The following is a 15155-nucleotide window of genomic DNA, read 5'->3' as shown; positions in this document are numbered from 1 at the left end:
TTACTTTATAACAAGCAGCTCCATGTAAAATTAAAAAAACAAAACCAAAACACACCGATTGCAGAACACTGGGGTTTTTTAATGCCGTTTTCACAACAATTAATTTTTTACTGTTTGTACGTTTTGCTGTATTAGTTCTTTTCAGTTTATTTTTGGGACTCCAGCCTGGGAACCATATGATCCTACAGCCGGTGTCTCTCTAGCATTATAATTTGTTGCCATGGAGAACATGAGCTCATGTATCAGGCTCCTTTGGCACAGAAGCCGATGAGACCCTTTACCCCTAGTCCTTTCTGCCCACCTCCAACTTGCTATGAATGATAGAGAAATAATGCTGGAGCTGTGCAGAAACAAGAAGCAGATCGGCATATTCTGTTTTTCCTCCAATATGTGCACAGAACTCCCATCAAAGCCAATGGGAGTTGGGCAGGAGGAGTGGGGGACGAATATTCTTCTTAGTTGTGATGCTGTAAACTGCTAAGCCCACGGAAAGTTCATTAATCATCTCATCCTTCTCATTTTAATATGGGAGACATGGTGATCTCATGCATATTTTACCACTTTAGAGAACGCCATCAAAGAATGTCTAAATAGACAGGGTGTAATAAATGCCACATTCTGTCTAGTTTATAATTATCCGGCACTGTTAATAAAAGAGATTCATCTAAATATGCCTGCAGCAGAGTTTCCAGAGGAGTTTTAACCCCCCTCTACTCATATTTCATCCCCCACATTGCAGCGCGTGCTGTACACTCTACTTAAATTTTCTTGTGCATAACTGCTGGCATATGCTCCCTGGAGTGTGTGTGTCACAAGAGAGTGGCAGACCAGATGGCAGAAGAGGAAGTGCCACACTCCAAATGTGCCTATGAATTATATATTTCAATACGCGGGAGGGGGGAGAATCCCCGGTGAATAATGTGGGGAATAGAAATGTACATGCATAGCCTTTCTGGCAGTGCTTGGCAATCTGTCTTCAGGCCACTCACTTAAATAGATGCTGCTTGTGTTCAGGAAGAGAGAAAATATTTACCTTGGCAACCCCTGCACCACCTGGTATATATTTGGGCTGCCTGGACGTTGGGTCCAGCCCTGCAGAAGAAAGCAGGTGCTGTGAGCCTGTCTATTCCTTAACTTGAGCAGGTGAGTGGGGAGAGGCAGGGAAATGCTTTGGGTCTGCCCCAGTGCAGGGGCGTTGTAATTTACTGTTGCTACAGGTGAAGAGCAAATTACTACCTGCCTGGAACAAGGAGGAAGCCTTGAGGGAATTCCTTGTCTGAGGCGCTGTGCTTTCTGGGGCAGCTCTAAGGATGGTGTGTGGAGCAGGTGTTGGTGTGTCAAGAAGTGGGGGTGTAGCAGCAAAGACCATTTTGAGGATGTCATCCCCTCCAGAAGTAGTGCTGGGCTGGGAGGTTGCTGCTCCCTAGTGCTGTGTTGTGAGCTATCTTGTTGCTGCTTGAGTGCTTGTAAAGAATAGACCAGCAGGCTGAGCTGAGCTGAATGCTGAGCGTGTAAGTGTGTGTAAGGAAGTAAACCTGTATACGCATCTAATAAAAGTAAGCAAGAGAGCAGATAAGCATCAGTATGCATGTCTCAGTCAGAGGAATATATACACTTCTTTTTCCATATACTCACTGGAATGCGGGAAGATGCTCCTCTTTCAAATAACTTGGTTAGTCTCTAAGGTGCCACAAGTACTCCTTTTCTCTTTCAGAGAGATGGCTGAATTCAGTTATCAGCCACTGTCACCTTTTATGAGCTCAGCGTTTTCCTGGGATGGTCATATTGGTAGCATTTTCAGCTCCTGATTGTGCAGTGTGCTAATGCATATGTAGCAGGGTTGTAATTGTTCCTCAAATGTATGGTTGTATTGCTCTTGTCTTCATGGCTGGAAATCCTCAGAACATCTTCAGAGTTAATTTTCGCTCTTTTTTTATTCAGTCCATTTTCTTAGATACCCTTTTAGGTCCATGAGCATTTAATAGGAGTTGAAATTGTTTCTGTTGGGTTCATATGAAAGTCTTTCAGCTCTTAAAATAGTCTTCATGAAATTGAAATGATGAGTAAAGCGTCTTTAAAGTTAAATGGTCATCAAAGAAGATAGTCTTTTCTTCTTACCATCCTTGGAGAGTTTCTTCTTGTCTTTCAAGTTTGCTAAGGAATTGCTTAAGCATTGGCGGATAGCAAACTATTTTCCAATTAATATAAATATTGTTATACTCAAATTGCTTCTTTTATTAGTAACTGGTGACAATATCAAATTACCTTTCTATATTCGTACCTAAAACATCTTACTGTTCATATAACAATGGTGTCGGGAAGTTATATGAACGGCTTGCATTCAGATACCAAATATTTGTGAATGAGCATGTGAGTGGAAGCTTGTACCATCCTGACAACAATGCCTTTTAAGAGTAAATGAGTTAAAAAAAACCCGAATACCTTCTGTAGAACATTTCTAACCATAAACACTCTCATTAAAGTGTAAAGAATGAAGACTATACAGTGTTTGTTTATAAAGAAATCCATTCCAGTAAGGATATTTCTAGAATTTTTTGTTGGGGCTTAAAAGTGAAGGTTTTTCTTTTTCCTAAGAGTCCAATTTTTATGGTTTAGTTTATAGCTTTGCTAACACATCCATAAGCATCAATCCTCTTTGGAATATCCTGAATAAAGAACATCCTCACATTTTTACACAACCAGATCTCTTTGTAATATATCTTACTAAATTTGGTGGGTTTTTTTTTTTAAGATAAAGATCATGTCTATACCAAACTGTTATATTATAGAAGGGGGCAGTGTCTTGTTCTTTGAGAAGGCCCTCTTGTTGGTTGGTTGAATTTTGACCAAATTATCTCTACTTTTACAACCTACCATTTGTAGTATATTTACAATTTGCAATTAAAGACAGCAATCAAGTATTCTATACAAGATACAAATCACAGTAGCTAACTCTCTTATGTGCATCTTTCAAATCTTGCTATAAAAGAAAATAGAAGAGAATGTTAAAACAAAACAGGAACTATAAAGCTGCATCCCAGAATCTGTACAAATACACGTCGCAATAATAAATGCGGTAATAAATGCGTTTTATGACTAAGAAGATGTAATCCTCTTTTTTGATGCCTTGTGACTGTCACTGGTTGAGAGAAATCAGAGATTGCCTAGGAATTTCCTTAATTAATGTGAACTTTCCATTTAATTAAATAAGCAACTAAAACCATAAACACATGAGCTATTATATTTGCCAAGCATCCTATATATGGAAATAATTGTAAGTGTACCTTAAATTTCAGTAATGTTGGGACAAGCTTGTAATAAACTAAAATTACAAGATTAAATTAGTTTTATTAATAACCATTTGGGTGCCAGTGTTGAACTCCTATGCCACCTGTCTCTGATCTCTCCTAGGAGCTGGTGGTTGGTCCCCATTGGAATCTAATCCGCAACAATGGCTTCAGATTGATCTGGGAGACAGAGTTGAGATTACAGCAGTCGCCACCCAAGGCAGGTACGGAAGCTCTGACTGGATAACAAGCTACATTCTAATGTTCAGCGATACAGGACGCAACTGGAAACAGTACAGACAAGAAGACAGCATCTGGGTATGTCTAAGCTTTTTTTTCCAGATCAGTTGTTACAATTGAACTTGGCAAATTTCAGTCAGACTTGGCCCCTGATGTTTAGCTTAAGGCTAGTTTGGGGTTTGGGCAAACAGTTTTTTCTTTATTTTAACAAGTTCCTACTTTGGAATAGATTTGGAAGCAGAATGGTTTAGCGGTGAGACTGGGGACTCCAACACACAATGACTATTCTAATCCCCATTAGACCACTGATTCTCTGTATCATGTTGCATTACGGACTGAGAGCTAGATTGTGCTTCAGGCTACGTGAACGCTCAGGGAAGTGAGAATCTTCCTTATGCTTTTGTGCATGGTGGACTTTGCAATTGGGCTATGTTGCGGTAATTAAACCAGCTTAGGGGCTATTAGTTGAATGAAGTAAAATCTCATCAGAAACGCCGATACGGAGTAAAATATTGCCTGGAAAAGTAGAAAGGACTTTGCAAAAATCCTTCCCGTCATATATGAATTTTTGTCTAAACTATTATATATGTTTTTCCTCTACTTGCTCTACCATTCACAATGGGATCACTGTCCTACATAGTACTACAATGTGTGCTGATGCTCAGTAAAATATACTCTGAAAATAAAGGATAAGGTTCAGCTATGTGATGAGTGAACTTCAAAAGTTCAGATACACACCTCAGCTTCTTTGGAACATTTTACTGAAGGAACCATCTTGTAAATGTCACAAGAGCAGGTTATTCCATGAAATTTCCAGAATTTGGTGATTACAGATGAGCGGGGCTGCAGTAGAAATAGTGTTATGTCTGTATTTCACATCCACTTCTGGATAAAGCCAGGAAATATAGAAGCATGCACAATATTAAAAGAAAGGAAACGGTTACCCAAATTTCATTTCCACTGTTTCACTGTGTGACTTGGAGAAAGTTATTTATGCTCTGTGCTTACAGTTAGAAAACTTATAAACAAAAGATGGGCTTAAAATGTAAAATTTAGGCCTGATTCTCCTCTCACAATTACATAAATCAAGAAGACTCCATTCAAATCAGTTAAACCACTCCTTTTCAAGTGGAGTGAAATAAGTGCAAAATTTGCAAAATTCAGGCTTTTGATCTATGTTTGGACTTTGAACATTGAAAGATTTGGGTCCGGTGTTTGGACCATCTTAAGTTTCTCCAAGAATCCAAAATTATTCAATGTTTCCTGCCCTCCTACTGTTGGTTTGGTATTTTATAAAGGGTTATTTTTCATAAGTGTAAATTAATTTGCATTTCAAGAAATGATTTTTTTTAACATGATTTGTTAGGACTGAACTGGCCTCCTTTTCAAAAACTTAGAACCAGTTTTTCCTTTAGTAAAGTTTTCTTCTAAAAGAGGAACTTAAGACAGCTGGTAAAATTTACAGTAGCAAATCTTCATGCCCTAAGGATCCAATTTAGAGAGTTTCTGATCTGGCACTGAGTCTTGCGTACCACAATAAGAATATGCCCAGCAGGCATTTAGCAGTAGATCAGGATTTATGAAGGAGCTGAACTTTCTCACGTTACTAAATAATCGGGTGTGAAGGTGTTTCCAGGAAAAACCTTGTGACACAACTTCCAAAACCTCAGTAGGTCTGCAGACTTCCTATCTGAAGGGCAATGTTATGAAGTTTTGTGGTGCAAACAATTTTAGAACAAATATGAGATTATTTTTATAGAATGGAAATGTGAAATAGATTTTGGGTAAGAAGAAGAAAATGGTTTTGGTATTTTCCTGCTGCATGATAGCTTCCTAAACTCAAATGTTTATGATGTGATGCAGGTTTAGGTCCCCATTCCCAGGGTATAAGAAGAAACTCAGATTAAGTTACAGATTCACTAAACTTTATTGTTTGAACAAGAGCTATACAAAATACCCACAACAAAAATCTAAATGATATGAAACATGTTTGGTTTGCCATTTCATTACAGACTCAACGTTCAGCCTTGCTTAATAGAAAATCTCACTAAGGTTCAAGAACTTTTACAGCTTCTGGTTGAAATAGTGAAATCAAGAAATATTTTTGCATGATTTTGATCCGAAATCAAGTGAAACTTGGTGATTGGCATTGAGTTTCTCCTTGAGTGTTTCGGTTGTTTATCCTGTAAACTCAAGGAGCATGAACCCTGCGGAAAGTGAAACCCAAAAGAGGTTATGACAAATGCAGGAGACAGAGGCTGCTCTAATTCAGGCTCTGGTTTCAGGGTCTCTTATGGTCCTGGGTAAGCATAGAATCATAGGACTGGAAGGGGCCTGGAGAGGTCTTCTAGTCCAGTCCCCTGCAGTCAAGGCAGGACTTAATTTATATCTGCACTAGAGACCTTACAGCAGCAAAGCTATACTGGACCACCTGCACCGCTGTAGGATATTCCATGAAGCAACTCTATGCAGAAAGGAGAAAGATCTCCTGTTTATGTAATTAAACCATCCCAACGAGTGGTGGTAGCTATGTTGGCAAGAGAGCGTATCCCACCGACATAGCACTATCCAGACTGGTGCTTCTGTCGGCGTAACTTATGTCAGTCGGGGGTGTTCTTTTTCACACCACTGAGCAACGTAAGTTTTACTGACAAACATGCTAGTGTAGACATAATCCTCTAGTCTATCCCAGAAAGGTGTTTGGAGATTTTTAAGAGAAGGTTAGACAATGCGAGATTCCACAATCTCCCTAGGCAATTTATTTCAGTGTTTAACCACCCTGACAGTTAGGAAGTTTTGCCTAATATCCAACCTAAACTGTTCTTGCTGCAATTTAAGCCCATTGCTTCTTGTCCTATCCTCAGAGGTTAAAGAGAACAATTTTAACAACCTTTTATGGACTTGAAAACTTATCATGTGCCCTCTCAGTCTTCCCTTCTCCAGACTAAACAAACCCAATGTTGTCAGTCTTTCCCCACAAGTCATTGATTTCATAGACTATCAGGGTTGGAAGGGACCTCAGGAGGTCATCTAGTCCAACCCCCTGCTCATAGCAGGACCAATCCCCAAATAAATTATCCCAGCCAGGGCTTTGTCAAGCCTGACCTTAAAAACTTCTAAGGAAGGAGATTCCACCATCTCCCTAGGTAACATATTCCAGTGTTTCACCACCCTCCTAGTGAAAAAGTGTTTCCTAATATCCAACCTAAACCTCCCCCACTGCAACTTCAGACCATTACTCCTCATTCTGTCATCTGCTACCACTGAGAACGGTCTAGATCCATCCTCTTTGGAACTCCCTTTCAGGTAGTTGAAAGCCGCTATCAAATCCCCACTCGTTCTTATCTTCTGCAGACTAAACAATCCCAGTTCCCTCAGCCTCTCCTCATAAGTCATGTGTTCCAGTCCCCTAATCGTTTTTGTTGCCCTACGCCGGACGCTTTCCAATTTTTCCACATCCTTCTTATAGTGTGGGGCCCAAAACTGGACACAGTACTCCAGTTGAGGCCTCACCAATGTCGAATAGAGGGGAACGATCACGTCCCTCGGTCTGCTGGCAAAGCCCCTACTTATACAGCCCAAAATGCCATTGGCCTTCTTGGCAACAAGGGCACACTGTTGACTCATATCCAGCTTCTCTTCCACTGTAACCCCTAGGTCCTTTTCTGCAGAACTGCTGCCTGGCCATTTGATCCCTCGTCTGTATCAGTGCGTGGGATTCTTCCGTCCTAAGTGCAGGACTCTGCCCTTGTCCTTCTTGAACCTCATGAGATTTCTTTTGGCCCAATCCTTTAATTTGTCTAGGTCCCTTTGTATCCTATCCCTACCCTCCAGCGTATCTACCTCTCCTCCCAGTTTAATGTCATCTGCAAACTTGCTGAGGGTGCAATCCACGCCATCCTCCAGATCATTAATGAAAATATTGAACAAAACCGGCTCCAGGACTGACCCTTGGGGTACTCCACTTGACACCGGCTGCCAACTAGACATGGAGCCACTGATCACTACCCGTTGAGCCCGACAATCTGGCCAGGTTTCTATCTACCTTATCGTCTATTCATCCTGCCCATACTACTTTAACTTGCTGGCAAGAATATTGTGGGAGACTGTGTCAAAAGCTTTGCTAAAGTCAAAGAATAACATATCCACTGCTTTCCCCTCATCCACAGAGCCAGTTATCTTGTCATAGAAGACAATTACCTGGTTCCTCCTTTACTGCTCTGGCCAGCAAGTGCGAGAGGGGCAGATAGCCAAGACTCTGTTCATTGCCTGCCCACCTGATCTAGGCAGGCATTATGAAGACCGGTAGCTCCATTTACCCCAACATAGTTTAATTACAGTATCCACCCACTTTTAAAAGGGCACCAGATATATTCCAGCATTTAGCTTGTGGTACAGCAAGTCTGAAGGCTGGAATCTGACTTTATGAATTGCTATGTGTGCAAGACTGTACCTCAAATACAGCTGCAATTAGATTCGTCAGGCATGACTTGCCCTTGGTGAATCCATGCTGACTGTTCCTGATCACTTTCCTCTCCTCTAAGTGCTTCAGAATTGATTCCTTGAGGACCTGCTCCATGATTTTTCCAGGGACTGAGGTGAGGCTGACTGGCCTGTTGTTCCCAGGATCCTCCTCCTTCCCTTTTTTAAAAATAGGCACTACATTAGCCTTTTTCCAGTTGTCCGGGACCTTCCCCTATTGCCATGAGTTTTCAAAGATAATGGCCAATGGCTCTGCAATCACATCCCCCAACTCCTTTAGCACTCTCAGATGCAGCGGATCCGGCCCCATGGACTTGTGCTCGTCCAGCTTTTCTGAATAGTCCCAAACCCTTCTTGTTACTCTTAACATCTCTTGCTAGCTGCAACTCCAGGTTTGATTTGGCCTTCCTGATTTCACTCCTGCATGCCCGAGCAGTATTTTTATACTCTTCCCTCGTCATTTGTCAAATCTTCTACTTCTTGTAAGTTTCTTTTTTGTGTTTTAAGATCAGCAAGGATTTCACTGTTAAGCCAAGCTGGTCGCCTGCCATATTTACTATTCTTTCTACACATCGGGATGGTTTGTCCCTGTAACCTCAATAAGGATTCTTTAAAATATAGCCAGCTCTCCTGGACTCCTTTCCCCCCATGTTATTCTCCCAGGGGATCCTGCCCATCAGTTCCCTGAGGTTGTCAAAGTCTGCTTTTCTGAAGTCCAGGGTCTGTATTCTGCTGCTCTCCTTTCCTCTCTGTGTCCCTTCTATCCCTTGCCCCCTCATATTTTCTAGGCCTTTACTAATTTTTGTTGCTCTTCTCTGGACTTTCTCGAATTTGTCCACGTCTTTCCTGAAATGTGACATCCAGAACTGGACACAATACTCAAGTTGAGGCCTAATCAGTTCAGAATAGAGTGGAATAATTACTTCTTGTGTAATGCTTACAACAGTCCTGCTAATACATCCCAGTCTGATGTTTTCTTTTTTTGCAACAGTGTTACACTGTTGACTCTCATTTAGCTTGTGATCCACTATGAACCCCACATCCCTTTCCACAGTACTCCTTCCTAGGTAGTCATTTCCCATTTTGTATGTGTTTGCAACAGGGTGGATTTGATTTAAATCCAAATTTATTTTAAATCATGATTTAAATCACTAGTCAGGAAGACTCAGTTTAATCATGGTTTTCTACATAAAAGTGCATTCTTGTTGGTTGTTATAACCTTAATACATATTCTTCACTACTCAGAGATAGATGTAGGTTTCATTTTTAGAAGGTACACACTATACATTTGTAAACAATTATTTATTTTTGAAAACTTTTCAGATTAGTTTTATAGCTATATCAGAGAATGAATGATTGTTTAGTTATTTCATTTGGCAAAGGTAATTGAAGATATTTATGAAGTCATTGGGAGGTGAACTGCCTCCAATTCAACAGGTCAATCTTTAATATTTGGTGGATTCTCTTGCCATGCTGTATTAGGAGGAGAACATCACCAGACAGACATTTAAATAGTTTTATTTAACTAAAACAACAACATTCTGGATTTTTTTCTTCAACAGCAAACATATAATATTTTAATAAAACAAGCATATGTCTCTCGCTTCTCACATTTATCTCTAGATGACTTGTCCAGATATGTTCCGCCCCCAACAATCTTCTATTCATTGAACCTTTTGAATCTTCGCACTTTTAGAGAGAGGTAAGGGATTGACTCTGTGTACACAAAGTTGCGGAGGGACAATAGAGTTGAGGTCTGTTATTTCTCACCTCTATATATTTATATATTTATTTCTAAATATTTTTGCTGTTAACGAGCATGTTACCTCTGGAGACACAAATCCACAGTTTGAGAACTGCAAAACTAAACATCTCTGATGGTATCTTCTAGACTGAGCACTGAGTCCCATTGGGTAGATAAAAAGATTAACCTAAATAATCTATACAGAAGCCTGTTGAACCCCATAAGATTGGGTCCCTAATCCATGAACTATTGGAACTCATTTACAAAACTTTTCTTAAACATTACATAAATATATTGTCTCATACTATAGAATTAGAATTTATAATCCCTACCATGATGAGACGACATAGCTCAAAGATATATCTTTATCTTTAGATAGGTTTTTTGCTCAAAAAGCATTTGATCAAAAAAATCCAGTTTAAATAAAAAAAAATCTGATTTTTTTTAAACATTGATTTTTATCCACCATGGTTTGCAACTAATTGTTCTTTCCTAACTGGAGTACTTAGCATTTGTCCTTACTGATTTTCATCCTGTTTACTTCAGATAGTTTGTCCAGATCATTTTGAATGTTAATCCTATCCTCCAAAGCACTTGCATCTCCTCCAAGCTTGGTATCATCTTCAAGTGTTATAAATGTATTCTCTATGCCATTATCTGAGTAACTGTGAAGATATTGAACAGAACCGGACCCATAACTGATCCCTGCTGGACTCCACTTGACATGACCTTCCAGCTTGACTGTGAACCACTGATAACTACTCTCTGGGAACAGTTTCCAACCAGTTATGCACCCACCGTATAGTAGCTCCATCTAGGTTGTATTTCTCTAGTTTGTTTGAGAAGGTCATGCAAGACAGTATCAAAAGCCATACTAAAGTCAAGATATGCCACATCTACTGCTTCCTCACCTATCCACAAGGCTTGTTGTCCTGTCAAAGAAAGCTATTAAGTGGGTTTGACATGATTTATTCTTGACAAATCCACTCTGACTGTTACTTATCACCATATTATCATCTGTGTCTGCACATTAATTGCTTAATTATTTGCTCCATTATCTTTCGGGGTACTGAAGTTAAGCTGACTGCTCTATAATTCCCTGGGTTGTCTTTATTCCCCTTTTTATAGATTGGCACTATATTTGCCCTTTTCCAGTCCTCTGGAATCTCACCCGTTTTCCATAACTTTTCAAAGATAATCGCTAATGGCTCAGATATCTCCTCTGTCAGCTCCTCCTTGATTATTTTAGGATGTATTGCATCAGGCCCTAGAGACATGATAACATCTAACTTGTCTAGGCAATTTTTAACTTGTTCTTTCCCTATTTTAGTCTCTGATCCTACCTCATTTTCACCGGCATTCATTACATTCAATATCCAATTGCTACTAAACTCTTTGGTGAAAACTGAAACAAAAAAAAGTCATTTAGCACTTCTGATATTTCCACATTTTGCTGTTATTTCCCCCTCCCCCCGCCCAGTAACTGGCCTGCCCTGTCTTTTGTCTTCCTCTTGCTTCTAATGTATTTGTAGAATGTTTTCTTTTTACCCTTTGTCTCTAGCTAGTTGGGTCTCATTTTGTGCCTTGGTCTTTCTAATTTTGTCCCTATGGACTTGTGTTGTCTGTTTATATTCACACTTCGTAATTTAACCGAGTTTCCACTTTTTGTAGGATTCTTTTTTGAGTTGAGTTTCAGATCATTGAAGATCTTCTGGTGAAGCCAAGGTGGTCTCTTGCCATACTTCCTGTCTTTCCTGTGCAGTGGAATAGTTTGCTCTTGTGCCCTTAATGATGTGTCTTTGGAAAACTGCCTGCTCTCTTGAACTCTCTAGAATAACTGTAATGCAGTACATTCCTGCTGCACCTCCAAAAATACAGCCTGCATTTGGGGTTGTGAGTTAAGGTAATGTAGATACCACACAGGAGCTCTGAAGAAGTCTGTGAGACCCCCTCCTTGAGAAGTCCTTTCCAGCTACTTCAAGGCCCCTTTATGGTGCCAGAATAACATAAAAGTTCCGTAGCATATCTGAGAATTGGGCCCAAAGGTTCTTTAGCAGTAATAAGTAATAAGACTGGTTCTTATATACCAGTATACATGACCACATTATCAGTAAAATCCCCTTCTTTACTTTACAGAGATTACAAGGTTTATTATTCTCCTCTGAGGGCATGCATGCAACTCCCATCAAGTTTAACATTAACGAGAGAGCTGCACGATGTTAGAAAATTCTGCAGCTGGAGTCAGAGACAAGACAGATTAGCCACTGAAAACCAGTTTTCCAAACCGATTTATATTTAAATAATCCTGTTATGAAGAGACTTTGTGATTCACCTCAAACTAGGCTTACAATTATATTTTCAGTATGGATAAATCAGCTGTGTGTGGACACGCTGGCTACTGATTGGGAGACAAAAAGCATACATCTTTTTACTTGGAAAAAAGAAAAGCTTTTTTCAGTGTTTTTAACTGTTGAATAATTCAGAATTTACTTTACTTGCATACACAACACAGCTGGGGTCTGTTAAAGTTGTGTAAAGCATTGCAACTCTTGTGCATAAGTACAGGCAGCAACGCAATCCTGCATTAGTTTAGATAACATCTGTATCGCAAAATGCTTTAGATAGTTAAAATACAAGCACACGGGAAGGCATAAAGAATAATAGAGGAAGAATGGGCTTAAGGTGTCTAGGCAAGGGAGAAAAGAGACTTGCTCAGCTAACGTGTGAAAGAAAAACGAGTCTAGGAAGTAGAGAAATAGAAGGAAGCTGTTCCAGATAATAAAAGCTGTACAGAAGAAGGCTCCCGTATCAGCAGGGGTATGACTTTGTGGAGGGACATAGCGGAGGACAGCGGTAGAGATAGCAAAGAGGTGAAAAGAAGACCAGTTTTGACCCAGGTCCTGCAAAGTCTTATGTATGTGCATATAGTTAAGCATGCGATTTGTCCCATTGGCTTCAATGAGACTCCTCATGTGTACAACATTAAGTAGGTGCATAAGTGTTTGCAGCATTGGGTCCTTAGGCTAGTGCAATCCAGGGGAGGGTCATTTTTAATTAATTTGTAAATCTAGTGAAGTGCAGTAAAACTCCTATTTCTGCTGGAACATCTGAGCTGTAGCTCACGAAAGCTTATGCTCAAATTGGTTAGTCTCTAAGGTGCCACAAGTACTCCTTTTCTTTTTCCACATTTGTGGAATTGTTTTGGCGAGTTAATTATGGTGAACGTGTGAGACCGATATTGCAGTATCTTTGGGGGACCATATTGTATTAAGTCTGTGAATGGTTTATGTATCATTGTGGGTCAGGGATTGTATGCAATCTAAGGCAGGGTGTGATGGTGGTGGGGAGTGACCATAGTTTCTTCAGGAACTCAAAACAGGGGATGGGGTTTAAGGCTTGTGGCTGAAACTGTTAACAACTCCAGAGAGATACCTCCCCTGGGGTGACCTGTGTATAGTGGTAGAAACTGTTTTTTTCCAGAGACCAACAGATAAAGAAAGGGCATTTATGTAAAAAGGATGAGTTTAAACTGGCAGGTTTCAGAGGGGTAGCCGTGTTAGTCTGTATCAAGAAAAACAAGGAGTCGTCCTTGTGGCACCTTAGAGACTAACAAACTTATTTGGGTATAAGCTTTCGTGGGCTAGAACCTACATCATTGGATGCATGGAGTGAAAATACAGGAGCAGGTATAAATACATTAAAGGATGGGGCTTGCTTTACCAAGTGTGAGCTCAGTCTAACGAGATAAATCAATTAACAGCAGGACACCAAGGGAGGAAAAATAACTTTTGAAGTGGTAAGAGAGTGGCCCATTACAGACAGTTATCTCGTTAGACTGACTTCGCACTTCGTAAAACAACCCCCATCCTTTCATGTGTTTATACCTGCTCCTGTATTTTCACTCCATGCATCCGATGATGGAGGTTCTAGTCCACAAAAGCTTATGCCCAAATAAATGTTAGTCTCTAAGGTGCCACAAGGACTCCTCCTTGTTTAAACTGACACAGGGCCTACCTTTTGATTCATCAGATAGGATAGGACCTTCTGGGTACAGCCCATAAAACTGATGGGTGACCTCTGGTAAGCTTTTAGCATACATATAGGAATTTTTATTGTTTTGTTTTTTTTTCTGTTTTGCCCTAAGAATAAAATGTTTTTTTTTTTTTTTTTTTTGCTTTGTGAAGACTGGTTGGTAACTGGTATACCCTGTCATTGCTCCTGGAGAAAGATTAATCACAGGTGCTGGACCCCAATCCCACCTGCTGGGGAAATCACAGTGTGGTGCAGAGGAACGGTATGTCTACCCCACCCCCACTTGGGAGGAAGAGAGACATGGGTCTCACTTGGATAGATTATGGTAGGAAGCCTAGAAAGTCCTCAAGGAAGGGGTGTGTGTGTGTGTGTGTGTGTGTGTGTGAAAAGTGCAGTTAACTCTGAAACTGTGACAATAATTTCATAGTGCTTAATATTATTGTCAGATATATTATTATTTTCCATCACTCCTGGAACAAGCACCAGGGCTGGAAACAGTGTAAGTGCTACTTTATGAAAAGGCATTTTTAGCATCCTGTCTGAAAGCTGCCTTGCAAAGTCAGAGAGAAACCCTGGAAGCATTAGTCTTGAATTGTTTGAGTGCATTCTGCTTGGTTTAGGCTTGGCGGAATTTTTTTTTTTTTTTGTGTATAATTTTAACAGTTTATTTTTAAGCATTTTTTTCTGTTTTATCAATTTTAAATATTCATAGTTGTGGGCAATGATGGGGTAGGTCAGACAATAGGGGGACAGATAATGAATAGTCAGTGGGGACACTGAGATTCAAAAAGTTAAAGCTTTAGAACCTGTAAAACACACATTGTCAACATCGCATGTCAGAATATACAAAGTAAATATCCTTAAGTCAAACTAAGTTCTCAAGCAGTATTTTCTTACCTTGCCTATGTGTGGATTTCTATTATCGATGGACATTTTTTTTTTGTCGGTTTGTGTGTGTATGGTGAAACTTACAGTTACGACTGTGAACCTAAAAGCCCCTTAACGCCAGCATACCCAATATTGTCAGAATATTTTGTCGAACAACGTCTTGTAAGGTATCATATAAAAACCGGACACACACTGGTCATTAATAATAATATTGTGTAAAGTTTGTACAGTTAGTAAAAAGAATAAGGTATGTGTGTTGGAAATATGTTCCTAAAATATGTTCAGACGAAGCAATCTGAGTAGAGCAAATGTACAAGTTGTGGTAGACAAAGGAATGTTTTTTTACCTATGTCAATTGATCAAGGGGAGTCCAAAGACAATGTAAATCAGTTTGTTTACCTCAGATGTAAGTGTACTATGCCAATTTGGAAAAAGCCGATTGACCAGAGGGTCAGATCACCAGCAGGGGAGAAGAACTGGGC

At 39.9% G+C, this 15155-nt stretch overlaps 1 protein-coding gene across 7 annotated transcripts in view; it reads left to right on the top strand.

Annotated features, from left to right (window-relative positions):
* Positions 1-15155, top strand: part of CNTNAP5 (contactin associated protein family member 5) — a 426257-nt gene that overhangs the window by 115211 nt on the left and 295891 nt on the right. For all 7 annotated transcript variants that reach the window (XR_007359131.2, XM_075117728.1, XM_075117729.1 and 4 more), the window contains exon 3: positions 3412-3605. Coding sequence is in view for 6 of the 7 variants with exons in the window: in XM_075117728.1 (XP_074973829.1) it covers positions 3412-3605 (194 nt within the window). In the remaining variant the exon portion in view is untranslated. The remainder of the gene's footprint in view (positions 1-3411; positions 3606-15155) is intronic.

The sequence above is a fragment of the Caretta caretta genome, chromosome 11 (genome assembly GCF_965140235.1).
Source record: "Caretta caretta isolate rCarCar2 chromosome 11, rCarCar1.hap1, whole genome shotgun sequence".
NCBI lineage: Eukaryota > Metazoa > Chordata > Testudines > Cheloniidae > Caretta > Caretta caretta.
This window is presented reverse-complemented; position numbering and strand designations above follow the sequence as displayed.